The sequence below is a fragment of the Petromyzon marinus genome, chromosome 74 (genome assembly GCF_048934315.1).
Source record: "Petromyzon marinus isolate PM22_M1 ecotype Great Lakes invasive population chromosome 74, UKy_Petmar_22M1.pri1.0, whole genome shotgun sequence".
Lineage (NCBI taxonomy): Eukaryota > Metazoa > Chordata > Hyperoartia > Petromyzontiformes > Petromyzontidae > Petromyzon > Petromyzon marinus.
Window position 1 is genome coordinate 9,213,922 of NC_133740.1, and position 15,129 is coordinate 9,229,050.

General features: G+C 54.5%; 1 protein-coding gene across 2 annotated transcripts in view; it reads right to left on the reverse strand.

Annotated features, from left to right (window-relative positions):
- Nucleotides 1-218: 218 nt before the first annotated feature.
- Nucleotides 219-15,129, reverse strand: part of LOC116957408 (putative carboxypeptidase X1) — a 50,199-nt gene continuing 35,288 nt past the window's right edge. For both annotated transcript variants that reach the window (XM_076056097.1, XM_076056096.1), the window contains exons 12-15: nucleotides 13,988-14,276; nucleotides 12,832-12,971; nucleotides 7,360-7,462; nucleotides 219-5,752 (exon numbers count right to left, since the gene is read on the reverse strand). In XM_076056097.1, the coding sequence (XP_075912212.1) occupies nucleotides 5,355-5,752; nucleotides 7,360-7,462; nucleotides 12,832-12,971; nucleotides 13,988-14,276 (930 nt within the window). In that variant the 3' untranslated portion in view covers nucleotides 219-5,354. The remainder of the gene's footprint in view (nucleotides 5,753-7,359; nucleotides 7,463-12,831; nucleotides 12,972-13,987; nucleotides 14,277-15,129) is intronic.

Here is a 15,129-nt window from a genome sequence, read left to right on the forward strand (position 1 = left end):
TAATCAACATCTCCCAGCCACCGTGATGGTGATGATGATGATGATGAGAGAGAGAGGCACTCAAACTCCAAATATACAGCAGCAGCAGGCGTCGTCAGGGTCGGGATCGAACCCCACGACCTCCTGCGTACCAGGAGAGGTAATCAACATCTCCTCGGCACCGTGATGATGACGATGAAAGAGAACGGAGGGAAGCGGGACTGGGGTTAGTGGGGGGGGGGGGGGGGGGGGCTGTGGCTGGGGAGGGGGGGCGGGCCTGGGGTTAGTGGGGGGCTGGGGAGGAGGACGGGGCTGGGGTTAGTGGGGGGCTGGCGAGGGGGGCGGGGCTGGGGTTAGTAGAGGGGGGCGGGGCTGGGGTTAATGGAGGGGGCGCCTTGGGGAGCCTCCTGGTTCTAATTAAAGGTCCACGTGGCGTGGTGGTGGTGGGAGTGTGGGATAGCGGCTTTATACAAACACCATAGAGAGATTTTGGTTGTTGTGTGTGTGTGTGTCTTTGTGTGTGTCTGTGTGTAAGTGTCTCTGTGTAAGCGTCTGTGTGTAAGTGTCTGTGTGTGAGTGTCTGTGTGTATGTGTCTGTGTGTGTGTCTTTGTGTGTCTGTGTGTAAGCGTCTGTGTGTAAGTGTCTGTGTGTAAGTGTCTGTGTGTAAGCGTCTGTGTGTGAGTGTCTGTGTGTAAGCGTCTGTGTCTGAGTGTCTGTGTGTAAGTGTCCGTGTGTGAGTGTCTGTGTGTAAGTGTCTGTGTGTAAGTGTCCGTGTGTGAGTCTGTGTGTGAGTGTCTTTGTGTGCGTCTTGGTGTGCGTGTATTTGTGTGTGTCTGTGTGTGTGTGTCTGTGTGTAAGTGTCTGTGTGTGTGTCTGTGTGTGAGTGTCTTTGTGTGTCTTTGTATGTGTCTGTGTGTGTGTCTGTGTGTGAGTGTTGGTGTGTGAGTGTCTTTGTGTGTGTCTTTGTATGTGTCTGTGTGCGTGCATTTGTGTCTGTGTGTGTGTCTGTGTCTATGTGTGTCTGTGTGCGTGTATTTGTGTCTATGTGTGTCTGTGTGTGTGTCTGTGTGTGTCTATGTGTGTCTATGTGTGTCTAATCCGGCAAAAACAACCCCTACCTCCTCGTGGTGCCGGGCGGGCAACGCTGCCAATTCCGACCGGCCTTTCCCCTCATGGCGTCTGTGGCCACCACAGCGGTCAAATGGGGGCTCTGGACGGGTGCGAGGGGATGGTAACCCCTCCACCTTCAATTAATTACCACTAAACCACTAATTAAAAATGTAATTTATAAGTTTGTGCCGTAGACCCCGGGGGTACAGGCGTCTATGACGTCTCCTGGCCAAATCCCATTTGTCGGAGCCAGGAGATTGAATCTTTACCCTTGGGGCTCCTCCAGAAACAACAAAAAGCCACTACGGATGGCCACGTGGAATGTTCGAACACTCACTGCGGAGGAGAGGCTGCCACTCCTCTGTCGGGAGCTGGACCGGTACCGCCTGGATCTCTGTGGTATTCAGGAGATCCGGTGGACCGGCTCTGGCTCCTGCCACCATGAGGGGTGGATAGTCCTCTACTCGGGGCAGGAGACTACCAAACAAGAGAGTGACTCTTCTTCTAAACAAAAAAATGACGGGGGTGTGGGAGCGTGGCGGTGGAGTGTGGGAAGCTGTAAGCCCCAGGCTACTTTGGGCTCGCCTTCCCATCAACTGAAGGTGATAAGTGGTGGTCGTGGTTACTTATGCCCCTACCAAAGACGAACATCCGTAGAGGGATGCAGGCAAGGCCGATGAGTCAGTTGCCTTCTATGACCTCCTGTCACAGGTGCTAGCTAAAGTGGCCCCTTGGGATAGAGTTATCTTGTTGGGTGACTTCAATGCCCGAGTTGGTCCTGATGCTGGCACCTGGTCAGGAGTGATTGGAAGGCATGGGCCAGATCAGCTCAATAACAATGGTAGGAGGCTGCTAGATTTCTGTGCAGCCCATGGGCTTGTAATTACCAACACGCCGTTCCGGCATCGGCGCATCCACACAACATCATGGATGCATGCCGGGTCCAAGCAAGAACATCTGCTGGACTACATAGTGACGGAACAGTGGATACGGGCCAATGTCCTTGACACCAGGACCTACCGTGGAACTGATCTGCCCTCTTTCCATCAACTTGTCATCTGTAAGATGCGCCTGCCATTCTTCCACTCCGGTGGTGGGTGTATACCCAGGACCCCATTCAAATCTAAGGTGGCCTCGTCTCAGTTAGCTGATGAAAGTTGCAAGCAAGAATTTCATCATCGCTTGCGGCTGGGGTTGGCATCCTCCCCCACTCCTCCAGATGTCGAGGGTAAATGGGTGAAGTTTAGGACTGTGACTCAGGCAGCTGGAATGGCTGCTTTGGGTATGCGGTGCAGACCTCCCCAGAGACCCTGGCTGACAGAGGAGGTGTTCAAGCTGGCTGAGAAAAAGCGACAGGCCCACTCTAATTGTCTACAGCATCCCACGTCAGAGAATGAGGAGGCTTACCGCAGCCTTCGCTCGGAGGTTCGGAGAGCCGTGGGACGCTGCAAGGATGGGTGGTGATTGCGGGTTGCTGAGGAGATGGAGTCTGCCTCAATGGCCTGCGATCACAAATCCCTATTTAACTCCATCAAAAAAGTAATATGCAGCACTACACCTATTACCATCATTAGGGGAAAAAACGGTGATCCAATCTTCTACCCCCAAAAACAGGTTTGCAGATTTGCTGAGAATTTCTGTGAAGTCCTGGGGGAGGGGAAACCCCTCGACATGGAAAACATCGTGGGACAAAGTGGGGATGACCCTGCTGAGGCTGCGGTGCCTCAAATATTGGAAGAAGAAGTCACCCCCTGTGAGTGGCTGACTGAGGTGCCATCTGTTGAGGAAGTACTGAAGGCGATCCAGAGTCTGAGACCAGGAAAGGCACCGGGCAGAGATAATCTCCCAAGCGAAATGCTGAGGGAGGGTGGCGTTTATGCACAGACTGCCGTACATGACATCATAACAACAGTCTGGACCACTGGACGGGTTCCGCAGGATTGGAAGGATGACCTTGTGGTCCCCCTCTTTAAGAAGGGGGACCTCACAGACTGTAACAACTACAGGGGCATCTCACTCCTCAGTGTGTCGGGAAAGGTCCTGGCAAGGATTATTCAACATCGCCTTGCCAGGCACACTGAGGAGAAGCTTGCGGAGCCCCAATGTGGTTTCAGGAAAGGGCGGTCCTGCACAGATGTCATATTCTCTGTCCGTTTGCTACAGCAGATGTGTAGGGAATTCCAACAAGACCTACATCTCTGCTTTATTGACCTGGTCAAGGCCTATGAAACCATCAGTAGGTCTGGGCTCTGGGTTGTTCTTCGTGCTTTCGGAGTCCCTGACCCTCTGCTCACAATCATTAAGGACCTTCGTGATGGTAAGCGGGCCCGGGTAAAACTACGTGTCCGGGAGTCGGAGCCATTCCCTGTTCACCTTGGGGTGCGACAGGGATGTCCTCTGGCTCCAACATTATTTAACATCTATTTTGACCACGTAGTTCGTGAAGCCTTCAATAGCTGTACCGGGGGAATCTTCATATGGTACAGATATAATGGGAGGCTGATCGATGCCCGGGTGCGGTCAAGGGATGGCTCCCTATTGCTCAACCACGTTATGTATGCTGATGACTTGGTAATAGCTGCTCAGTCAGAGGAGGAGTTGGAGACGCTGCTGCTGAGACTGGAGCGTGCCACTAAGAGGTGGGGCCTTACCATCAGCCCCACCAAAACGAAACACCTGCCTGGGTATTTTGTACCATCGGACACTCCACCCTCACAACTCCCAATCGGTGATGGGGCAGTTGTGGAGAGAGTGGAGAGTTTCCCATACCTGGGCAATGTGCTCATGACCGGCTCCGGTTTGACAGCAGTGGTATTATATTTTCATCGGTTGCGTAACACTGTATGTAAGCTACCTGGTCTTTCGCTTCGCACGAAGCTTCAGGTCTTCTCGGCCACAGTCATTCCCTCCCTTCTCTACGCTTGCGAAACGTGGACCCCCCTAATGGAGCATCTTCGCCGATTGGAAACATTTAGGCTGGCCTGCCTACGATCAATTCTTGGTTTAACCAGGCTGGATTGTGTGAGAAGCTCACAAATCTTTGAAAGATCTGGGCAAAGTCCCATCGGTGAGCCCCTCCGGCAGGCAAGGCTGCGTTGGCTGGGTCATGTAGCCCACATGCCCAGTCTCCGCATGCCTAAAGAGCTTTTGTTTGGCCGGAGAGAGGGGGCTAAACGGGTGTGGCACGGGCTAGAGAAGCGATGGAGAGATGTGGTACAGGAGGATGTGGAGCTGAGTGGACTTGCCGATGACTGGTACCAGCGGTGTCAAGATCGGCCTCTATGGAGGAGGCTCGTGAAAGACGCTGCTGGGCAGTTGGAGCCAGTCGCCCTCCAACCACAACGGAGGGGGGAGGAGCAACGCTCACAACAACGAACGGAGTGCCGGGTGGCTAAAGCACAGCAAGTTGGCACAGTAGGGGGCACAAGTGGTGCATCAGCCAGTCATCTCGGTCATCTCAGTCAGTCGACCTGTGGCACCTGGGTCTGCCCCGTGACCTCCTGCCAACGGGCGTTCGACACTTCACGTGGCCTCAAGGTGCACATAGTCTGGCACAAGTATCGTGGTGACGTCACCCCCACTTCGTGGCGAATGGCGGTTGTTGTTGTCTATGTGTGTGTCTGTGTGTCTATGTGTGTCTGTGTGTGTGTCTATGTGTGTCTGTGTGTGTGAGTGTGTCTATGTGTGTCTGTGTGTGTATCTATGTGTGTCTGTGTGTGTCTATGTGTGTCTGTGTCTGTGTGTCTATGTGTGTCTGTGTGTGTGTCTATGTGTGTCTGTGTGTGAGTGTGTCTATATGTGTCTGTGTGTGTATTTATGTGTGTCTGTGTGTGTCGATGTGTGTCTGTGTGTGTGTCTATGTGTGTCTGCCAGGCGTGCTGCTGACCACCCACCCCCTACTCGCTAACAGAATCTGTTAAGGCTGCACTGGGGATCTTTGTCTTTGTTGTCTGAATAGAGATCAATATTTGTTCACCACCTACACCAAAGATAACAGAGACAAAGATCCCCCGGTATAACCCTCAACAGACTGTCAAGGGCAAGTGCTGTTAGCGACCTAGGCGAGCCCCAGGAACCGGTTCAGATAATCGTCACCGGTGCTGTCGGGTTCCAAGCGCTAACCGCTACACTACCACCATCATCACGACAACTGCCTACACCACCACCACCACCACCACCACATTCTACACCACCACAACCACCACCACAATCTACACCACCACTGCTATCACCACCAACAGAGCCACCACCGTCGCCCCGAATCCTACACAGCCACCACCGACCCGAATGGGTATGTGGGCACGGTGTTGCCGGTCTCGCCGGTCTCGCCGGTCTCGCCGGTCTCGCCGGTCTCGCCGGTCTCGCCGGTCTCGCCGGACTCGCCGGTCTCGCCGGTCTCGCCGGTCTCGCCGGTCTCGCCGGTCTCGACGGTCTCGCCGGTCTCGCCGGTCCCACCAGTTCCACAGGTGTTGCCGGTCCCGCCGGTCCTGCCGGTCCCGCCGGCGGTACCGCTGATGAGAGGCTGCAGCTCGAAGTCGCAGGCGGTGGCGCCCAGGCTGAAGGTGACCCTGCAGGAGCGCGAGCGGCGGTCGTACCCCGGCGCCCACGCCGTCACCAAGTACTCGCCGGGATTCAGCAGCCGCCAGTAGTCACCGTCACCGGCTGGCGACACGCCGGGGTGGACGGGGGGGGGGACGGATTGTGGATGAGCGCGTGGAAGGCGCGGTACCACCATCACCGCCACCATCACCAACATCATCATCGCCACCATCGTCATCACCATCACCAACATCATCACCACCACCATCACCACCATCATCACCATCGTCGCCACCATCACCAACATCATCACCAACATCATCACCACCACCATCACCACCATCATCACCATCGTCGCCACCATCACCAACATCATCACCAACATCATCACCACCATCACCACCATCATCACCACCACCAACATCATCACCACCATCACCACCACCACCACCACCACCAACATCATCACCACCATCATCACCACCATCGCCACCATGACCACCATCATCACCACCACCACCAACATCATCACCACCATCACCACCATCGCCACCATCACCACCATCATCACCACCATCACCACCATCACCACCATCATCACCACCGTCACCACCATCATCACCACCACCAACATCATCACCACCATCACCACCATCACCACCATCACCACCATCTACACCACCACCACCTACATCACCACCACTACCACCTGACCCACCACCACCATCTACACCACCATCACCACCAGCACCATCTACACCACCACCACCACCACCACCTACACCACCACCACCACCACCATCTACACCACCACCATCTACACCACCACCACCATCTACACCACCACCACCACCACCACCATCTACACCACCACCACCACCATCTACACCACCACCATCTACACCACCACCACCATCTACACCACCACCATCTACACCACCACCACCAACACCATCTACACCACCACCACCACCACCATCTACACCACTACCATCAACACCACCATCTACACCACCACCACCACCACCTACATCACCACCACTACCACCTGACCCACCACCACCATCTACACCACCATCACCACCAGCACCATCTACACCACCACCACCATGTACACCACCACCACCACCACCATCTACACCACCACCATCTACACCACCACCACCATCTACACCACCACCACCACCACCATCTACACCACGACCACCACCATCTACACCACCACCACCACCACCATCTACACCACCACCACCACCACCACCATCTACACCACCACCATCTACACCACCACCATCTACACCACCACCACCACTACCACCATCTACACCACCACCATCTACACCACCACCACCATCTACACCACCACCATCTACACCACCACCACCACCACCACCATCTACACCACCACCACCACCACCATCTACACCACCAGCACCACCACCACCACCACCACCATCTACACCACTACCATCTACACCACCACCACCATCTACACCACCACCACCATCTACACCACCACCACCATCTACACCACCAGCACCACCTACACCACCACCATCTACACCACCACTACCACCTACACCACCACCACCATCTACACCACCACCACCATCTACACCACCACCATCTACACCACCACCACCACCATCTACACCACCACCATCTACACCACCACCACCACCATCTACACCACCACCATCACCACCACCACCGCCGCTGCCGCACGGTACCGGTGCGGATGTCGTGGTTGATGCTGTCCACCGAGACGAGCGCCCCAGCGATGCCGAGCTGTGTGAGGGCATCACGCACAAAGCCCTTGATCCCGCGGTGGACCTGGAGGGGAGCGGGGAGGGAGGGGGGAGGGTGGGGGGGAGGTGGGAGGGTGGGGGGGAGGGGGGGAGGGGGGGAGAGAGGGGGATTGAGTGAGGGAGGGAGAGGGGGAGGGAGGAATGGAGGGAGGGCACCCCTTGAGCTACTTGAGTGGGGGCCCTGAACTTTAGCTTTGCCTTGTTTCAGAGAGTGGAGTCTATGGGTCTCTGTGTGGTGAGTCTATGGGTCTTTGTGTGAGTCTATGGGTCTCTGTGTGGTGAGTCTATGGGTCTCTGTGTGAGTCTATGGGTCTCTGTGTGGTGAGTCTATGGGTCTCTGTGTGGTGAGTCGATGGGTCTCTGTGTGGTGAGTCTATGGGTCTCTGTGTGGTGAGTCTATGGGTCTCTGTGTGGTGAGTCTATGTGTCTCTGTGTGGTGAGTCCATGGGTTTCGGTGTGGTGAGTCTATGGGTCTCTGTGTGGTGAGTCTATGGGTCTCTGTGTGGTGAGTCTATGGGTCTCTGTGTGGTGAGTCTATGGGTCTCTGTGTGGTGAGTCTATGGGTCTCTGTGGTGAGTCTATGGGTCTCTGTGTGTTGAGTCTATGGGTCTCTGTGTGGTGAGTCTATGGGTCTCTGTGTGGTGAGTCTTTCGGTCTCTGTGTGGTGAGTCTATGTGTCTCTGTGTGCTGAGTCTATGGGTCTCTGTGTGGTGAGTCTATGGGTCTCTGTGTGGTGAGTCTATGGGTCTCTGTGTGGTGAGTCTATGGGTCTCTGTGTGGTGAGTCTATGGGTCTCTGTGTGGTGAGTCTGTGGGTCTCTGTGTGGTGAGTCTATGGGACTCTCTGTGTGGTGAGTCTATGGGTCTCTCTGTGTGGTGAGTCTATGGGTCTCTGTGTGGTGAGTTTATGGGTCTCTGTGTGGTGAGTCTATGGGTCTCTGTGGGGTGAGTCTATGGGTCTCTGTGTGGTGAGTCTATGGGTCTCTGTGTGGTGAGTCGATGAGTCTCTGTGTGGTGAGTCTATGGGTCTCTGTGTGGTGAGTCTATGGGTATCTGTGTGGTGAGCCTATGGGTCTCTGTGTGGTGAGTCTATGGGTCTCTATGTGATGAGTCTATGGCTCTTTGTGTGAGCCTATGGGTCTCTGTGTGATGAGTCTATGGGTCTCTGTGTGGTGAGTCTATGGGTCTCTGTGTGGTGAGTCTAGGGGTCTCTGTGTGCTGAGTCTATGGGTCTCTGTTTGGTGAGTCTATGGGTCTCTATGTGGTGAGTCTATGGCTCCTTGTGTGAGTCTATGGGTCTCTGTGTGAGTCCATGTGTTTCTGTGTGGTGAGTCTGTGGGTCTCTGTGTGGTGAGTCTATGGGTCTCTGTGTGGTGAGTCTATGGGTCTCTCTGTGTGGTGAGTCGATGGGTCTCTGTGTGGTGAGTCTATGGGTGTCTCTGTGTGGTGAGTCAATGTGTCTCTGTGTGATGAGTCTACGGTGTCTGTGTGGTGAGTCTATGGGTCTCTGTGTGGTGAGTCTGTGGGTCTCTGTGTGATGAGTCTGTGGGTCTCTGTGTGGTGAGTCTGTGGGTCTCTGTGTGGTGAGTCTATGGGTCTCTGTGTGTGGTGAGTCTATGGGTCTCTGTGTGTGGTGAGTCTATGGGTCGCTGTGTGGTGAGTCGATGGGTCTCTGTGTGGTGAGTCTATGGGTCTATCTTTGTGGTGAGTCTATTGGTCTCTGTGTGGTGAATCTATGGGTCTCTCTGTGTGGTGAGTCTATGCGTCTCTCTGTGTGGTGAGTCTATGGATCTCTCTGTGTGGTGGTGAGTCTATGAGTCTCTCTGTGTGGTGAGTCTATGGGTCTCTGTGTGGTGAGTCTATGGATCTCTCTGTGTGGTGAGTCTATGCGTCTCTCTGTGTGGTTAGTCTATGGGTCCCTCTGTGTGGTGGTGAGTCTCTGGGTCTCTCTGTGTGGTGGTGAGTCTATGGGTCTCTGTGTGGTGAGTCTATGGGTATCTCTGTGTGGTGAGTCTATGCGTCTCTCTGTGTGGTGAGTCTATGGGTCTCTGTGTGGTGAGTCTCTGGGTCTCTCTGTGTGGTGGTGAGTCTCTGGGTCTCTGTGTGGTGGTGAGTCTCTGGGACTCTCTGTGTGGTGGTGAGTCTATGGGTCTCTCTGTGTGGTGGTGAGTCTCTGGGTCTCTCTGTGTGGTGGTGAGTCTCTGGGTCTCTGTGTGTGGTTAGTCTATGAGTCTCTCTGTGTGGTGAGTCTATGGGTCTCTGTGTGTGGTGAGTCTGTGGGTCTCTCTGTGTGGTGGTGAGTCTATGGGGCTCTCTGTGTGGTGGTGAGTCTATGGGTCTCTCTGTGTGGTGGTGAGTCGATGGGTCTCTCTGTGTGGTGGTGAGTCTCTGGGTCTCTCTGTGTAGTGGTGAGTCTATGGGTCTCTCTGTGTGGTGGTGAGTCTCTGGGTCTCTCTCTGTGTGGTGAGTCTATGGGTCTCTCTGTGTGGTGGTGAGTCTCTGGGTCTCTCTGTGTGGTGGTGAGTCTATGGGTATCTCTGTGTGGTGAGTCTATGCGTCTCTCTGTGTGGTGAGTCTATGGGTCTCTGTGTGGTGAGTCTCTGGGTCTCTCTGTGTGGTGGTGAGTCTCTGGGTCTCTGTGTGGTGGTGAGTCTCTGGGCCTCTCTGTGTGGTGGTGAGTCTATGGGTCTCTCTGTGTGGTGGTGAGTCTCTGGGTCTCTCTGTGTGGTGGTGAGTCTCTGGGTCTCTGTGTGTGGTTAGTCTATGAGCCTCTCTGTGTGGTGAGTCTATGGGTCTCTGTGTGTGGTGAGTCTGTGGGTCTCTCTGTGTGGTGGTGAGTCTATGGGGCTCTCTGTGTGGTGGTGAGTCTATGGGCCTCTCTGTGTGGTGGTGAGTCGATTGGTCTCTCTGTGTGGTGGTGAGTCTCTGGGTCTCTCTGTGTGGTGGTGAGTCTATGGGTCTCTCTGTGTGGTGGTGAGTCTCTGGGTCTCTCTCTGTGTGGTGAGTCTATGGGTCTCTCTGTGTGGTGGTGAGTCTCTGGGTCTCTCTGTGTGGTGGTGAGTCTCTGGGTCTCTCTGTGTGGTGAGTCTATGGGTCTCTCTTTGTGGTGGTGAGTCTCTGGGCCTCTCTGTGTGGTGGTGAGTCTCTGGGTCTCTCTGTGTGGTGGTGAGTCTCTGGGTCTCTCTGTGTGGTGGTGAGTCTCTGAGTCTCTCTGTGTGGTGGTGAGTCTCTGGGGCTCTCTGTGTGGTGGTGAGTCTATGGGTCTCTCTGTGTGGTGGTGAGTCTCTGGGTCTCTCTCTGTGTGGTGAGTTTATGGGTCTCTGTGTGGTGAGTCTATGGGTCTCTGTGGGGTGAGTCTATGGGTCTCTGTGTGGTGAGTCTATGGGTCTCTGTGTGGCGAGTCGATGAGTCTCTGTGTGGTGAGTCTATGGGTCTCTGTGTGGTGAGTCTATGGGTATCTGTGTGGTGAGCCTATGGGTCTCTGTGTGGTGAGTCTATGGGTCTCTATGTGATGAGTCTATGGCTCTTTGTGTGAGCCTATGGGTCTCTGTGTGATGAGTCTATGGGTCTCTGTGTGGTGAGTCTATGGGTCTCTGTGTGGTGAGTCTAGGGGTCTCTGTGTGCTGAGTCTATGGGTCTCTGTTTGGTGAGTCTATGGGTCTCTATGTGGTGAGTCTATGGCTCCTTGTGTGAGTCTATGGGTCTCTGTGTGAGTCCATGTGTTTCTGTGTGGTGAGTCTGTGGGTCTCTGTGTGGTGAGTCTATGGGTCTCTGTGTGGTGAGTCTATGGGTCTCTCTGTGTGGTGAGTCGATGGGTCTCTGTGTGGTGAGTTTATGGGTGTCTCTGTGTGGTGAGTCAATGTGTCTCTGTGTGATGAGTCTACGGTGTCTGTGTGGTGAGTCTATGGGTCTCTGTGTGGTGAGTCTGTGGGTCTCTGTGTGATGAGTCTGTGGGTCTCTGTGTGGTGAGTCTGTGGGTCTCTGTGTGGTGAGTCTATGGGTCTCTGTGTGTGGTGAGTCTATGGGTCTCTGTGTGTGGTGAGTCTATGGGTCGCTGTGTGGTGAGTCGATGGGTCTCTGTGTGGTGAGTCTATGGGTCTATCTTTGTGGTGAGTCTATTGGTCTCTGTGTGGTGAATCTATGGGTCTCTCTGTGTGGTGAGTCTATGCGTCTCTCTGTGTGGTGAGTCTATGGATCTCTCTGTGTGGTGGTGACTCTATGAGTCTCTCTGTGTGGTGAGTCTATGGGTCTCTGTGTGGTGAGTCTATGGATCTCTCTGTGTGGTGGGTCTATGCGTCTCTCTGTGTGGTTAGTCTATGGGTCCCTCTGTGTGGTGGTGAGTCTCTGGGTCTCTCTGTGTGGTGGTGAGTCTATGGGTCTCTGTGTGGTGAGTCTATGGGTATCTCTGTGTGGTGAGTCTATGCGTCTCTCTGTGTGGTGAGTCTATGGGTCTCTGTGTGGTGAGTCTCTGGGTCTCTCTGTGTGGTGGTGAGTCTATGGGGCTCTCTGTGTGGTGGTGAGTCTATGGGTCTCTCTGTGTGGTGGTGAGTCTCTGGGTCTCTCTGTGTGGTGGTGAGTCGATGGGTCTCTCTGTGTGGTGGTGAGTCTCTGGGTCTCTCTGTGTGGTGGTGAGTCTATGGGTCTCTCTGTGTGGTGGTGAGTCTCTGGGTCTCTCTCTGTGTGGTGAGTCTATGGGTCTCTCTGTGTGGTGGTGAGTCTCTGGGTCTCTCTGTGTGGTGGTGAGTCTCTGGGTCTCTCTGTGTGGTGAGTCTATGGGTCTCTCTTTGTGGTGGTGAGTCTCTGGGTCTCTCTGTGTGGTGGTGAGTCTCTGGGTCTCTCTGTGTGGTGGTGAGTCTCTGGGTCTCTCTGTGTGGTGGTGAGTCTCTGAGTCTCTCTGTGTGGTGGTGAGTCTCTGGGGCTCTCTGTGTGGTGGTGAGTCTATGGGTCTCTGTGTGGTGGTGAGTCTCTGGGTCTCTCTCTGTGTGGTGAGTCTATGGGTCTCTCTGTGTGGTGGTGAGTCTCTGGGGCTCTCTGTGTGGTGGTGAGTCTCTGGGTCTCTCTGTGTGGTGGTGAGTCTCTGGGTCTCTGTGTGGTGAGTCTATGGGTCTCTCTCTGTGTGGTGAGTCTATGGGTCTCTCTGTGTGGTGGCGAGTCTCTGGGTCTCTCTGTGTGGTGGTGAGTCTCTGGGTCTCTCTGTGTGGTGGTTAGTCTCTGGGTCTCTCTGTGTGGTGGTGAGTCTAGGGGTATCTCTGTGTGGTGGTGAGTCTCTGGGGCTCTCTGTGTGGTGGTGAGTCTCTGGGCCTCTCTTTGTGGTGGTGAGTCTATGGGTCTCTCTGTGTGGTGGTGAGTCTCTGGGTCTCTCTGTGTGGTGGTGAGTCGATGGCTATCCGCTCACCTGCTCCATGAATACCATGAGGGGCTCCTTATTGTTCTCCCACTCTCCGGGCAGCTGAGATGCATGGGGGAACTTGTCGCAGCTCAGCTCGATGGTGATCTCGAAGCAATTGGTGTGCAGGTAGCTGAAGTCGTTCATACCTGGGGGGAGGGTGGGTGGTGGGGGTGGGTACGGAGGGTAGTGGGGTGGGGAGGTAGTGGGGAAGGTGTCTCTTCGTTTTATTAAAACCTTTATTATTCACCACCACCATCAACCACCAGCACCACCACCAACATCAACCACCAACATCAACAACCACTATCAACCACCACCACTACTACCACCAACTACCAAACATCAACCACCAGCAACCACCAACATCAACCACTACCAACCACCACCACCACCACCAACCAACCAACACTACTAACCGCCAACCACCACCACCACCACCATCAACCACCACCACCAACCACCAACATCAACCACCAGCAACCAGCAACATCAACCACCACCACCAACATCAACCACCAACATCAACCACCAGCAACCACCAACATCAATCACCACCCACCACCACCACCAACCAGGCACCACCCACCACCACCACCACCCACCACCACCAACCAGGCACCACCCACCACCACCACCACCACCCACCACCACCAACCAGGCACCACCCACCACCACCACCACCCACCACCACCAACCAGGCACCACCCACCACCACCAACCAGGCACCACCCACCACCACCACCACCCACCACCACCAACCAGGCACCACCCACCACCACCACCACCACCATCCACCACCACCAACCAGGCACCACCCACCACCACCACCACCACCCACCACCACCAACCAGGCACCACCCACCACCACCACCACCCACCACCACCACCAACCAGGCACCACCCACCACCACCACCACCCACCCACCACCACCAACCAGGCACCACCCACCATCACCACCACCCACCACCACCAACCAGGCACCACCCACCAAACCCCCGCCCGCCACCACCAACCAGGCACCACGCACCACCACCACCACCACCAACCACGCACCACCCACCACCACCACCACCACCAACCACGCACCACCCACCACCACCACCACCCACCACCACCACCCAGGCACCACCCACCAAACCCCCGCGCCCGCCAGGCACTCACTGCCAGGCACGGTGTGCCACTCTGCGCCGTTGACGGTGCGCGTGCCGAAGTCGTCCGAGTGGCAGGGCCGCTGGGACTCGTCGGCCATGACGCGGTGGCCCGAGGAGAAGGCGAGGGCCAGCCAGCGGAAGAAGGCGTCGTCCGGCGTGGGCGTGAGGGCGCTGGGGGCCCAGTCGCGGGCCATGTCGTACGGGAAGGTGACCAGGAGCTCGCCGCCGTGCAGGTTGGCCCCCAGCACGAAGGGCACCTTCTCCATCCACGCGATCACCGCCCGTGTCTCAGGGGCCACCTGGGAGGTTTTTGGTGGAGGGAGGGAGGTTGGGGTTGGGGGGTTGGTTGGTAGGCGCCTCCGCGAGAATTGCGTCGAGCTTTCCGCGAGATTTCTCTCCGCCGAATTGTTGAACCGAGATTTTTCTACCCGCAATTATTGAACCAGAGATTTTTCTACCCGCAATTATTGATCCGAGATTTCTGCCCACTGATTTATTGAACCGAGATTTTTCTACGCGACATTTCTCTCCGCCGAATTATTAAACCGAAATTTTTCTTTGACGAATTATTGAACCGAATTTTTTTTTACCAGAATTATTGAACCGAGATATCTGTCCACCGAATTGTTGAACCGAGATTTTTCTACCCGCAATTATTGAACCGAGACTTCTGCCCACTGATTTATTGAACCGAGATTTTTCTACGCGACATTTCTCTCCGCCGAATTATTAAACCGAAATTTCTCTTTGACGAATTATTGAACCGAATTTTTTTTTTTACCAGAATTATTGAACCGAGATTTCTGTCCACCGAATTATTGAACCGAGATTTTTCTACCCGAATTATTGAACCGAGATTTTTCTACCAGAATTATTGAACCGAGATTTTTCTACCCGATTTATTGAACCGAGATTTTTCTATCCGAATTATTGGACCGAGATTTTTTCTACCAGAATTATTGAACCGAGATTTCTGTCCACTGATTTATTGAACCGAGATTTTTCTACCCAAATTATTGAACCAAGATTTTTCTACCAGAATTATTGAACCGAGATTTCTCTACCCGAATTATTAAACCAAGATTTTTCTACCAGAATTATTGAACCGAGATTTCTCTACCAGAATTAATGAACCGAGATTTCTCCACCGAA